General features: G+C 41.9%; 1 protein-coding gene across 6 annotated transcripts in view; it reads left to right on the top strand.

Annotated features, from left to right (window-relative positions):
- Positions 1-13,089, top strand: part of ephb3b (eph receptor B3b) — a 53,416-nt gene that overhangs the window by 36,259 nt on the left and 4,068 nt on the right. The window contains exons 4-15 of one of the 6 annotated variants that reach the window (XM_077202528.1): positions 2,757-2,912; positions 3,649-3,984; positions 5,693-5,817; positions 6,190-6,352; positions 6,560-6,668; positions 7,651-7,703; positions 7,814-7,936; positions 8,977-9,224; positions 9,619-9,834; positions 9,930-10,079; positions 10,164-10,357; positions 12,110-12,265. In XM_077202528.1, coding sequence (XP_077058643.1) covers positions 2,757-2,912; positions 3,649-3,984; positions 5,693-5,817; positions 6,190-6,352; positions 6,560-6,668; positions 7,651-7,703; positions 7,814-7,936; positions 8,977-9,224; positions 9,619-9,834; positions 9,930-10,079; positions 10,164-10,357; positions 12,110-12,265 — 2,029 coding nt within the window. Of the gene's footprint in view, positions 1-2,756; positions 2,913-3,648; positions 3,985-5,692; positions 5,818-6,189; positions 6,353-6,559; positions 6,669-7,650; positions 7,704-7,801; positions 8,021-8,976; positions 9,225-9,618; positions 9,835-9,929; positions 10,080-10,163; positions 10,358-12,109; positions 12,266-13,089 lie in introns of all 6 variants that reach the window. The other 5 variants (XM_077202522.1, XM_077202527.1, XM_077202514.1 and 2 more) reach the window with 5 other exon arrangements.

Genomic DNA, 13,089 nt, shown 5'->3' with positions numbered 1-13,089 from the left:
TTATCATCTTCTATAACTGTTTGCTCTTTTTCTGATTGTTTGTCCTCTTCATTTATAATCAGTGTGGATTTTTCTACACTTGCTAGATTTACAATCTCCTCACCCGTATCATGATTTTCTACGTCTCTTATTAAGCCTACATCAGTGTTTTCTTTAGGTGCTGTTTCAACAGCAGGAACAAGAACATTATCTTGTCCAACGTGTTGCTCAATTATTTGCGGATTGGATGATTTATCTGTTTGTTTATTTGGACATGTTTGCCTAACATGCCCGTGTTCTCCGCACGCAAAACACCGCATGTGATCTGAGCTAATAAAGATTGTATAATCTTTGCCTTCGTTTTTGAGTTTTACTGCTAAATTGAGCGGATCTTGTTGCTCATTCAATATCATGTACGTAAAGCGTCTAAAAGACATAACGTGCTTGATATTCGGATTTTTCAGACCCAACGGAATCATTTTTATAGGTGCTGTTAATCTGCCATATCTTTCAAGAACGCCTTGGATAGTTTCGTTCTTTATGAACGGAGGAACGTTCGATAGTACGATTTTCTTAGATGGACTCGATAACGGTAGTACTGGCACAAACATATCGTTAATCGTGATTCCGCGTTCAACCAAACCATCAACCATCTGAACATCGGCAAGAAAAACAACAACAGCTTTGTTCATCCTTGAAGCTGACTTGATATTTAACCCACCAACCTGTTCGCTGACTGCAACCACCACATCTTCCACAGATATTGAATCATCAGGTGTGCATTTCAAACCGTGTCTAAGAGTCAAGCGTGAGAAATCTCCGCTTGACCCCATTTAGGTTTGCCGACCTCAGTCGGCGTTCAAAAATAAGTTTGTTAAATAAACTAAACTCTTTAACGAAATCTTATAAAAAAGAAAACGAAAAAACGAGATTAAAGTAAACAAACTCTCATGTGCTCCCGAACTCTAATTCTTCCCACTACCCACAATCCCTAGCGAGAGAGAGAGAGAGAGAGAGAGAGAGAGAGAGAGAGAGAGAGAGAGAGAGAGAGAGAGAGAGAGAGAGAGAGAGAGAGAGAGAGAGAGTAAAGAAGGTTTAGGCAATAGAGTGTGTGCAATAGACTGTACTGGAGAGAGTGCACAACCCGTGAAAAAGCCACAGGATTTGCATTTCCTTTGCTGTCGTTCACCTCTCCTCTCTCTCTCTCTCTCTCTCTCTCTCTCTCTCTCTCTCTCTCCTCTCTCTCTCTCTCTCTCTCTCTCTCTCTATCTCTCTCTCTCTCTCTCTCTCTCTCTCTCTCTCTCTCTCTCTCTCTCTCGCTCTATCATGAGTGCAGCTAGTGGAGGGATGAGGATGAAAGGAAAGGGCTGACTTCTTACCTTCTTGGAAGCCATTAATCAGCACTTTCAACCCTTCAGAAAACAGCCTGAGTTTTTTGAAGGGGAATTTCAAGCAGTCTTTCATAGGGTCTAGAATCTAGATGGTCCTCATTTGTCTCCCAAAGATTTTGGTTGAATTATGTACATCTAAAATACGAGGCAAAACACTGAGGACTCATTAATCTCCAAAGCGATACGTTATGTGTGATAAACCCGAATTCACAAGGCCTACACTCTTTCATCTTTATCACTATGTGAACTGTTTTCTATGTTCCTTCTTCACTACCTACCTCTGACCTCCCCTGATTAATGATTAAACAAATGAGCCCCTAGTCAACCAAGTTAACAGTATCCCTGCACTAATGAAGCCTTGTGTCAATATTGCACATTCTGAGAAAGGGAACTAAGAAGGTGATCCCAGGAACATCACCAGTGGTGTGTTCTGCTTTGAACACTATCAATCTAGAAGCCAGATGTTCAAATCTTTTCCTGAAAAACAGGGACTGTTCATTATTTGCTAATTCTAAGCCTTAGAGACTACTGATAAAATGGCTCAGAAGGCTGGGAACTGGTGTCATACTCCTTCCCATCCGTTTATAAACATACAACTGGCTCCTTGATCACTTAACAAGACAGGTAGGTGACATTCCGAACAGAAAGATCACAAACCCATTGTGTGCCAAGAGATCACCTCTGCATTTATCATAGATGCGATAAAATGTGTACACAATGTGTTCAAAATGGTGTCGGAGCTCCACAAAGGCCAAAGACCTGTGAATGACACACTAAACTTTGTATTCATAAGATAACAGCTCACACTTTACTGTGTAGCGTTCAATATGGCTTTGTTTATCTTCCTGTGGTACAACATCGACATTCCATGTGTTTGAGTATTGATTGTAGGAGTTCATTTTGAAAAGTGCTCTTGTTTGGAACAAACTGGCATCTGTTTGTAATTGAAGTTGACGGTTAGCTCATGTGTGCATGGGGTTTATGCAAGGCCAGGGTATGTTGTTGGAACTCGTCTCGTCATGAGGGGTTTATTTCCCTGGAGGAAAGCAACAGCAAACTAATGGTGCCAAACAAATACGTAAGCAACAACCTGTGTGCCTTCGTGTTTTACAATGCCAAGATGGAAAGGATTAGACTGCATACTGTGGGCAAGGAAAACAAAAGGGAAATTAAGGCAAACAGAGCTCACAAAATGCTAATTGCAATGGGGAAATTGCCATTGATTTTGCTGTTGAATGCAATGGAAAGCTTTGTCACATACCTAGATGGAAGCAATACATTGAAAATGAGTGGTAAAAAAGTAAACTTGGTGTGAATATGCAGTTACAGTTATCGTTTTTTTTTTAATCTCTGACAGTAAAAGTAAACAACTGTTTCTCTCTTTAGCTTGCAGTCCAGGCACCTTCAAGTCCAAGCAGGGTGAAGGGTTTTGCTCCCCATGTCCGCCCAACAGTCGAACAAGTTCTGGAGCCGCCAGCATCTGTTCCTGCAGGACAGGCTACTATCGGGCAGACAATGACTCACCTGACTCAGGATGCACCAGTAAGTAACGCCTTAGACAAAAAACACCTTTTCACCATCATGTTCATCATGACCTCATCTAATCTTAAGCAGTGATCAACTGTATGTACATTCATGTTCATCCATATGTAAACCAATTCCTCCGTCAATAGTCCAACAAGAGAATGCTGGGATTGTTTCGAAACATTTCCATTTCTCCTGTTTTATATACGCTTCTTTTTATGTTTTCCCAAGTTAACACCAAAGCTGTTTCTTGCCATTTTTATATTAAATGAGCAGCACAAGTGGGGAAAACAAGGTTTTGCTTAATTTTAGTTACATGAAAGCACTTAATCTGCATTGAGTGTAAATGAAGTCCCATTTGACCAATTTTATTTAAATTTCATGCTTAAAAAACATTTTAACCCAGTCTTATGTGGTCTGACATTCTTAACTGTGTACCAGGCTGGTTTCCACTGCTTAGTTTAGTAGTTTTGTTGGGGTTTGGGGAACTTGTCAATTGGCCAGTCTTGGAAATCAGCTGTCCAAACAGCTAGACCAACTGAACACCAGCTTTACTAAACAGGGAGACCAGAAAACCCTGCTGGGAAGGCAAGTAAACCCCCTTAAACCTGCTAAGACCAGAAAACCACCTTAGCCTGGTCTGTTAGACAGGGTTATTATGAATTATAAATTATCTGAACGCAACAACAAGCACCTTACTAATTTAAATGTTTAATTGTGTCTTCGGAAGGATAAATATATTTTCTTTTTGCAGCTGTGCCCTCATCTCCACGCAGCGTCATCTCCAGCGTAAACGAGACATCGCTTGTACTTGAGTGGAGCGACCCACGTGACCAAGGTGGAAGGGAGGACCTTCTCTACAACGTCATCTGTAAGAAATGTCTGCCCGAACGTGGTACCTGCACACGATGTGATGACAATGTGGATATCTCTCCCCGCCACCTTGGGCTTACTGAGAGACACGTGACGGTCAGAAACCTTCAGGCTCACACTCAGTACAGCTTTGAGATTCAGGCCGTCAATGGAGTTTCCAACAAGAGTCCATATGCACCCCACTTTGCCTCTGTCAACATCACCACCAACCAAGCTGGTGAGTTGTTTCTGTTTCAAGTTGGTTATCAGTCAACCAGATATCATGGTTTGAACCTGCAGATTTGCTGTTGGTTCTAGAGGCTATAATAACCATTCTTGAACAGCTAAAAATTAACTACCATGCTCCAAAACACAGCTATCAGCTTTAAAAAATATACAAATATTAGCTTCCGTGTGTGTCCTAAAAAAGATGTTACAAAAAGGTTTTCTTCATATGCTTTCTGGCCTGAAATAATGAAGTGTGATGGTTCTCTTAAGATATTTACAACCCTCGAAACTATATTCAAAGAGCTCAGCTCACTGAATGCATCAACACCAGACAGATGTGCTATAATGCTCAGTAGCAAAGCTAAGCTACTCTAGGCTAGAGCATGCTGGGTTTAGTGAGATGTGGAGATGCATTGACTTTGTGGAAACAGCCTCTTTTTGTTTAATCCAAGTTTTAAATTGATCACTGGACTCAGGATAGCTTTCAGAGTCATGCATATGCTTAACTCTCTCCTTAGCACTCTATGCTAGCACCCAGCTCCAAGAATGCCTCTGTTTGCAATCAGGGATTGACCATAGGCATTGTAACATGACCCAGGCTGTTGTTGCACATAAGTCAATCCCAGGGTGACATGCACAACCACACAGCAGCCCACCCCCATGGTTCCAAATATTCAGGAAGGTCTGTGAGCAGATTATCTCCTAGCACTGTGCCTGAATATTCATCCACTTTTTAAGACAAAAAATAAATATGGGCCGTCAGCTCAAGGGACGTCATGGTTACTTCCACTGTCTCCGCATGATGAGGCCCCTTAATCCCGGGGTGAGAGTAAGCAAGCAGGCTGCCCAGGGAGTATTGTCTTCAGGGTGAGGCTCTTCTGAGCAAGGCCTGGGTTAGGAGGTTGACGGTGTTCGGTTGGGGGAGAGCGAGCTTTTGGGGGAGGCAGACAAAGAGACAGACAGAATAATAAAGAGCTACTAGGGAAAGGATCAAAGAACCGGACCTGGGGATTAAAACGTTTTTAACAAAAAAAAAAGTGAGGGAGAGAGAGACAGAGGCAAAGAAAGTAGGGGATGTTGAGAGCTATTGTAGTGTGTGAACAGAACATGATAACATCAGAAACAGGAGACGGCAACATCAGGTCTGAGGACAAATGGGGACAATTCAGATTATGTAAAGCTGGGTGCTAAAATAAGTAAGGTACTATGGAAGAACTTGTGTGAAAAAAAATATATATATATATACTAACATGATGAATAATTATTTCACAATTTAAATAATATATGCATTTTTGCAGTGATTTGGGAATATCGCAGTGATTTGGGAAAGAATATAAAAATATGAGATTAATCTACATGTGGAAGACAGACAGTAAAAAGAAGGCATCATGGGGCATAACAAGAGATTAGGGAGTGGACATAGGGTGTTGCAGCTATAAACATATTTGCATTTGTGTGTAGGTTGTGTGGTAAATTGTGTGGACTGAATCTGCCAGATACCAAGCCTTCCGCTTTTCACAAGAGACTTTAGAATCTATTCTGTCTGTGTAGTTTGAGAGGCTGGGCCCCCGAAAGTGCCAAAGACTAAGGGCTGTCTAATGCTAATACTTCTAAGTAGCTCTTTGGTAATCCTAAATGGGACCATACTCTAAATGTGAAAAGAAAAAGAAATTCAGTTTTCATTAAAATAGGATTTCTCTCATTTTCCACCCACATAGCTCCCTCTGCAGTTCCTACTGTCCACCTGATGGGGGCCTCAGCCAACACCATGAGTCTTTCCTGGCTCCCTCCTGAAAAACCAAATGGCATCATCTTGGATTACGAGATTAAATACCATGAGAAGGTAAGAGCCAGTGTAAGTCAATGAAGCGAAGGGCATTCAATCACAATTCCACCACTGTCATCCTCTGCTCTATACATAATCGTTCATCCTGACAACAGCATCAACCCTTCCTGTCTCTCTCTCTCATACCCTAACACTCTCCTCCCTAACTCCTTCCTTGATTCATCCCTTTCTTTTGAACGCTGATACCGCAAGGCAGTTGGAGCTTGGCAGGGATGGAGGCAGGAGGATTTGCATAGAGGAGAAGAAAGAGCCAGGCATATCTGCTCCGTGTTTGATGTGTTGTACTGACAGATTGAACTGGAGCTGCCAGACGCTCGCTTTTGGGTGCTGGCTGGTTTTATATGGCTTGTTTTATCACTGTTCCCACAGGACCAGGGAGAAGCTATTGCCCACACCATGACAGCCCAGCGTAGCTCTGCACGCATCGAGGGTTTGAAGCCTGGCACGCCGTATGTGGTGCAGGTTAGAGCCCGAACGGTGGCAGGATATGGCCGCTATAGCAGCCCTACCGACTTCAGCACCAACCACCAGGGTATGTTAAGCACCCTATACTTCTATATTATAACATTAAAATGATGTCTTTCCAAAGCACATCAAGCATTGGTTTGAATCTAAGCGAAGTTTTTGCATTAATAATCCTATAAATAACACTCATAGAAAAAAAATGCTGTAAATAGATCTGAGAAATACGATTCTTTGAATATTTCCTATGATATCTCTCTCTGTGTGCCTCACACAGCTGATGCAGACAAGACTCTGCAGGAGCAGCTACCTCTCATTGTGGGCTCTCTAACGGCAGGGCTGGTCTTCATCATTGTTGTTGTGGTTATTGCCATTGTCTGCCTCAGGTAATTTCCACTTACCTTAATAATATTCAGTAATTGCACTTGTGAATGGATCACATCAAATGTAAAAGAAATAATTACATATCAAAGTATACCTATGAAACAACACAATTCTTTGAATTAATTTATTTTAGTCACCCATAATGCTTTCTTGGAACCTATTGGTAAATTATTGGATGCATTTTAGGCACTCTCAAAAGCAGATTCATTTTGGATCTTTTACTTTGTAAATTGTATCCAGTGGTCTCAAATGTTTTCACATGTTCCCTACATTGGAATTCTGTAAAGTCCCGGTGATCGTTGGCACTGGCAGTTTCCATTTCCACCTTACCATTTCCACAGTGGAGGGCAAGGCAGTTGTGTATTTAAAGCCTTATCATGCAAACATTCTCAATTTGCACTCTCTTCCTTTCTAATCAGCACAGTGTGTCTCAGTATCTTAACTTGTCTGGGACTAAAAAAAATGTAGGCCTTGGCATATTCCGGACCTGAATTTGAATTGAAAATGAGATACAAATCACCAGCGGGTATTATTGGCCCGGTTACTAGTTAGACAACAAAGGGATTGCATTAACATGTAGCTACTAGAGGGGGTTGAAATTGCATTGCATTTAACGGACTGATGGTGGAGAAAGTGTGAAGGAAAGAATTAAAAGACAGGAGGGAATTAAACAATGTGGCAGTAAAGATTCCTTAGTATGTAACGGGAGCAAGACAACCATTGCTTCTGTTTTTCTTAGCTGTCTTTATGTAGATTTCACTTCCACCATTCAGTCAATTGAAGTGACAAGGGTCTCTTGAGGCTGAATCTGTTGTTCTCTTAATTGTCATATAATTCCCCTTCTTCAATCGACCTCAATTTATGTCCCTAAAGGGGCTGGCAGGGAGAGAAAAAAACAGGTCCATTTCAAAATGCTTATTTTGCTATTTTTAGTTAAGAATTCATCAACCTTTTGTAACTGACTGTATTGTCTTTGGTTCACAGGAAGCAACGTAATGGCTCAGAATCAGAATACACCGAAAAACTGCAACAATACAGTAAGTCTCTACAGAGTTTACTTACCATTGGATGACTAAAAATGTTATAAATATTGTGTATAATGGCAGTGTGATTCATATGGCTATTCGCACTATTGAATCCCCTATAGTCACTCCGGGGATGAAGGTCTACATTGACCCATTCACCTACGAGGACCCAAATGAGGCCATCCGCGAGTTTGCCAAAGAGATTGACGTTTCCTGTGTGAAAATCGAGGAGGTCATTGGCGCAGGTAACCAACAAAAGCTCCTGAGCAAAAGGGGGAAGACAGCTAGGCACACCCAGGCCATACCTTTAGAGGACTTCACTCCAAGCGGTACTTCAATCAACTCATCCCGCTCCAAAATACAATCCCTTAGCACCTTACCAATGTCTCTTAACAGCTTTACTTACAAAATTGAGCTTCTGAGGTTATCTTCAGAGCTAACTATATAGCTACCATTCCTGCTAACTTACCAAACCTATCCTGAGCCTGATTATACCTCTCAGACAACTAATTGTCCTCTTGACCATTTGACCTGTTAACTTCTCCATCCATGGTGCTCCTTCCTGCCCATGAGACCTGTCCCCTTTGTTTTGTAAATTTTGCTAGATCTTAACATTAGTGTTAACAGTTCAGTTTCTGAAAGCCAAAAGCAAAGATAAGTAGGATTCATTAAGACTTGCAGCCATGTTATAATAAAATGGAGTTGAGGAGCCCCATGCCACACTCCAAAAAATAAGGCTTTTAACATCTAACGCTGCTACCTGAACCTGTTGTTTCCCAGCTTGGTCTAAAGTGATGAACCCCTGCCATGTCCTTCCCTGATCCCACTGTTTCTCTTGCACCTGCTTACACATTGGCCCAGACCGCAGACGCAAGTCGTCCAATCCTCCCAAGCTTCTGTCCCCACCTACTTCCTACACTCTTACCCTCACTCCCTCCACACCCTAGAATTCCTTGCTTCTGGCCTTTACCCCTTCCTCTATTGCATTGCTTTTCCCATTTCCTTTTCGGTACCTCAACCCCCAACAATGCTTCAAAAGCCTTTTCCATTTAAGCATTCTTGACCTCACCCTACCCCTTCCCTCGCCCCCTGGATACACTCCAATAGCATCACCTTTAGCCCTGGCTTCTTTTGCTGTCTCCCCCTGCTTCCCCCTGGCTCCTTGATTCTAACCAGTAACTGTCCCTCTCCCCTTTCTCTCCCACACTCCTCCACTCTTCCCTCTCCTCTCCTCTCTCCACTCCACCCTTTCTGCCTCTTTCTTGTCTGTCCATTACCTATGTAGGAGAGTTTGGAGAGGTGTGTCGCGGTCGTCTGAAGCTCCCTGGAAGGCGTGAAATCATTGTGGCCATCAAGACTCTCAAGGCAGGCTACACAGAGCGCCAAAGAAGAGACTTCCTGAGTGAGGCCAGCATCATGGGCCAGTTTGATCATCCCAATATTATCCGCCTGGAAGGGGTGGTGACAAAGAGTCGGCCAGTCATGATTGTCACTGAGTTCATGGAGAACGGAGCACTGGATTCCTTTCTCCGGGTTAGAGATGATTACAATCTTAATAAAATGTATTTATTTATTTATTATTATTATTATTTTTTTATGCCTGGATTCCTGTTTTTGGACATGCAAGTAATATTTAATTAGAAGTGATCTTCATAAAACAAATACCATCATTGCTGAGGTATAGCACAAGTTTTATCTAAGCAGTAGTTTTCTAATAAAAAAAGATGTGTTCTCACCTATCCCCTTTGAAAAAAAATCATCCTAAACTTTCTGAATAGAGATGACAAATAGCGTAGCTGCTAGCTGTGACATTCAGAGATGAATCAGCTGGGTGATGAGTAACATCCTGGAAAGTTAAAAACACTTAGACAGCAGACATTTCTGTTATGAATAGGTCTGTGATTCTCCCTCTCTCTCTCGCCAACAGCTAAATGATGGACAGTTCACAGTCATCCAGCTCGTCGGTATGTTGAGAGGGATTGCAGCTGGCATGAAATATCTATCTGACATGAACTACGTGCACCGTGATCTGGCTGCTCGTAACATTCTAGTCAACAGCAACCTGGTGTGTAAGGTGTCCGATTTTGGTCTTTCTCGTTTCTTGGAGGATGATGCCACTGACCCCACCTACACAAGCTCATTGGTCAGCATTCACACCTTGATCCTTTAATATGCATAGCAATTAATAATGTTTTAGCTTCTGAGGTTAAAAATGATTGTATTCACTTGCATCTATAGGGTGGGAAGATCCCTATTCGCTGGACAGCACCAGAGGCTATTGCTTATAGGAAGTTCACCTCAGCCAGTGATGTATGGAGCTACGGCATTGTGATGTGGGAGGTGATGTCATATGGCGAGCGCCCGTACTGGGACATGAGCAACCAAGATGTGAGTTTCCACTCTACTTTGCCTCTATTCAACTTAATCTGAGAGTAAACTAAAGCCAAACAACTATTATTTTTCAATCAACAGGTGATCAACGCAGTCGAGCAGGACTACCGACTGCCCCCACCCATGGACTGCCCTACTGCCTTGCATCAACTTATGTTAGACTGCTGGGTGAAAGAAAGAAACTTGAGACCTAAGTTCTCCCAGATCGTCAACACCTTGGACAAACTTATTCGCAATGCCGCCAGCCTTAAGGTGGTCACCAGCACACATTCTGGGTAAGGGCACACATGGACTGACTCATACTATCATGCTAGTTAGCATGATTTTTATCAATGCAAGCAGTATTATAGACTTAATCAAACTGTTTCTCTCATTTTAAATTCAGAATTAGGCCAACGTTACAGAGGCATTTGAATTAAGAGACCATTGATTTCAGATCATTTTTAATTGACAAACAATATTGTAAGCTGAGAAACTCTGACATTATAGAAATTAAGAGGACCTTCAGTCACTAAAACATTTGGTTTAATTGCACCATCAGAGGGCTATTGATTGGTTTGCCTGAGATGCTTACTCGGGTCTAAACTTACAAATGCCTTTTCTGTTTGAGATATTTAATGACATTATCTTCCTTCCAGATGCCAGTCACTATAAAACAGAATCGATCCACATTTTTCTACAAATTCATTGTTTCAGTTGTGTAAGCAAGAAGCTTCAGGCGGGTTTTGACCCACCTCGGGATGCCTACCTCTGGGCCATAGGTCCTGGGGGAAGGCGTCTAACAACCTGAGAACTGTGGGAGCCTGTCTTTGTCTACTCTGCAATGATCAGAGTTTAAATGAAGAATAATTAGTTAATGTAATTCAGCGATGGGAATGGTTTTAATTAGCAAGTAACACGATTTTAAAGGGGCCACTGGATAGGTGACCTGCCTGCTGAGCTTAATTATGAGGGAGAGATGGGCTCCTGTTGTTGCAACATTTGATGTTCTGTGTACTATCTTCAGTGATCCAATCCTTAAATAAACTAAGGAAAGTTAATTTAGTTAATAATTGCTCTAAGTTTTGAGTTAAGGGTAGGTTAGTTATGCATGGACATTTATCCTTTTGGTTTTCTCGTACAGTTTCCACATGTTGCACTTAAAGTCAATGTCCCGAAGACCTGAGAGCCAGACCAGCTCTAACAATGCTCCATTAAGGAAAGCTGCCTTCCAGGTTAATGACCACAAACCCTTCAGCCCTAAAGGCAGGAGCTTATTAAAAATCACTCTTCCCATCCGTCTACAGACCTTGTCTTCAATAGAGCCTCTGTTCCATTCTTATTAACTTTTTTCTTATGCTTTTAATTGTTAATTAATCTAATGCCATCAAAAGACAGCCAGGTTCAGCAGAGCAGAGAGCTCGCAGACAGAAGTGTCTTTGCTCTGAAACTTTGCCTCCCAATCCCCACTGCCCAGACCTCATTGTTAGTTATTAAGACCCAAATCTGGGCATAGATCAAGTCTGGTCTCTGTTGATTTTGTCTAATATCATTTAAAATGGCTGCTTTTGTGCATGACATTAAACATAGTTGTGCTATAGTGCAAGAATGATCTTGTTTGCTTGCATGCAGGCAAACATGATTTAACCAAATAGATCACAATAGGAGTACTGCTCCAGCACCAACAAAAGAGATGGATACATCATGCATAAGCAAACAGTGATTTCTAAAGGAATATAGAATCATAAAATACAATTTATATATAACTGTAGCATATCAAGTATCAATACATGTTAGGCAACACATCTTAAGACCAGAAAAGAGCTGTTTCATATGGACCTGGAACCACACCCACAGCTTCCTTAAAGTTCTCTCTAGGAGGCCGCTGCATGTCTCCAGCCAGTAGGCCACAGTGGCAGGTTCAGGCCCTACAGGCCAGGAGAGGTGGTGATGGTGGGGGGTTTGGGGGTGAGGTTTTGGTGGTGGAGGCCTGGCGTGACCTAACCCTCTCTCTCTCTTTTTATCTCCACTCCTCTCTTTCTCTGTAGGGCCTCCCAGCCGCTCCTTGACCGCTGTGTGCCTGACTACACCACCTTCACCACTGTGGGCGACTGGCTGGATGCCATTAAGATGAGCCGCTACCGAGACAACTTTCTCAATGCTGGCTTTGCTTCTTTTGACTTGGTGGCCCAGATGACTGCAGAGTGAGTGTCTGGACCAGTTGTTGGAATGCTCCTCTTTGTTTTGGTGGTCTTACATTAGTCCGAATTCAGGGCACTGTGCACTTTGTATTGGTCCAAATTTTGTATGTATGCAACTTTTAGTTGTTCCAGTAAGGAGTAAGGATGATTTTATAACAGAGCTTGTGGCATGGACTTGAGCCAACTGCATGGAATCGAACTGTGGTTCAGACCAAGCATTCGAACCAAGTGTAAAAACAGCCTAAAACAGAACTTCAATAGGGAATTAAAGAGACAAAATCAATATTTTAATGATCAGAATGGGGTTAGTGATAGAGCTTTTGAGCATGTGATTATTCTCCTCATCTCGCTTTAATTTACTATAACATTTAATTCTCAAAATAATTTCACGAATAAAGAATCCTACAAAGGTCATGGTACAAAAAAGAAATTCATGATTTGTAACTATGTTAAATGTTCATACAGATGTGAAGAGAGCAGTTTGGATCAAATAAACTAATAAAGAAAAAATATAATAAATTCATCACACCCATTAAATTGTAATAAAGGATGGAGGCAGGGGTAATTTGTTTCAATTTGGCAACTTGACAGGTGTACCAGTCGGTGGTTTTCTTGTGCTCTTAATGACTAGTAATTCTCCTAATGGGCTCCATTTTTTATCATTTTATCCAACATTGTTGGATTGATGGGACCAACAGAGGAAAAAGAGAGAAAACACTTTCACATTGTGTGAAATTACTCTGCTAATGTTGTGCGATTGTAGAGATGAGATGGGCAGACAGACTGGGGGCCGCCACGGGGCTGGTTGCTCCCTGACAACGTCCGTC

The sequence above is a fragment of the Siphateles boraxobius genome, unplaced genomic scaffold (genome assembly GCF_051911475.1).
Source record: "Siphateles boraxobius isolate OS27281-9 unplaced genomic scaffold, OSU_SipBor_1 118, whole genome shotgun sequence".
NCBI lineage: Eukaryota > Metazoa > Chordata > Actinopteri > Cypriniformes > Leuciscidae > Siphateles > Siphateles boraxobius.
Note: the sequence above shows the minus strand (reverse complement) of the source record. Positions and strands in the feature narration are given on the sequence as shown.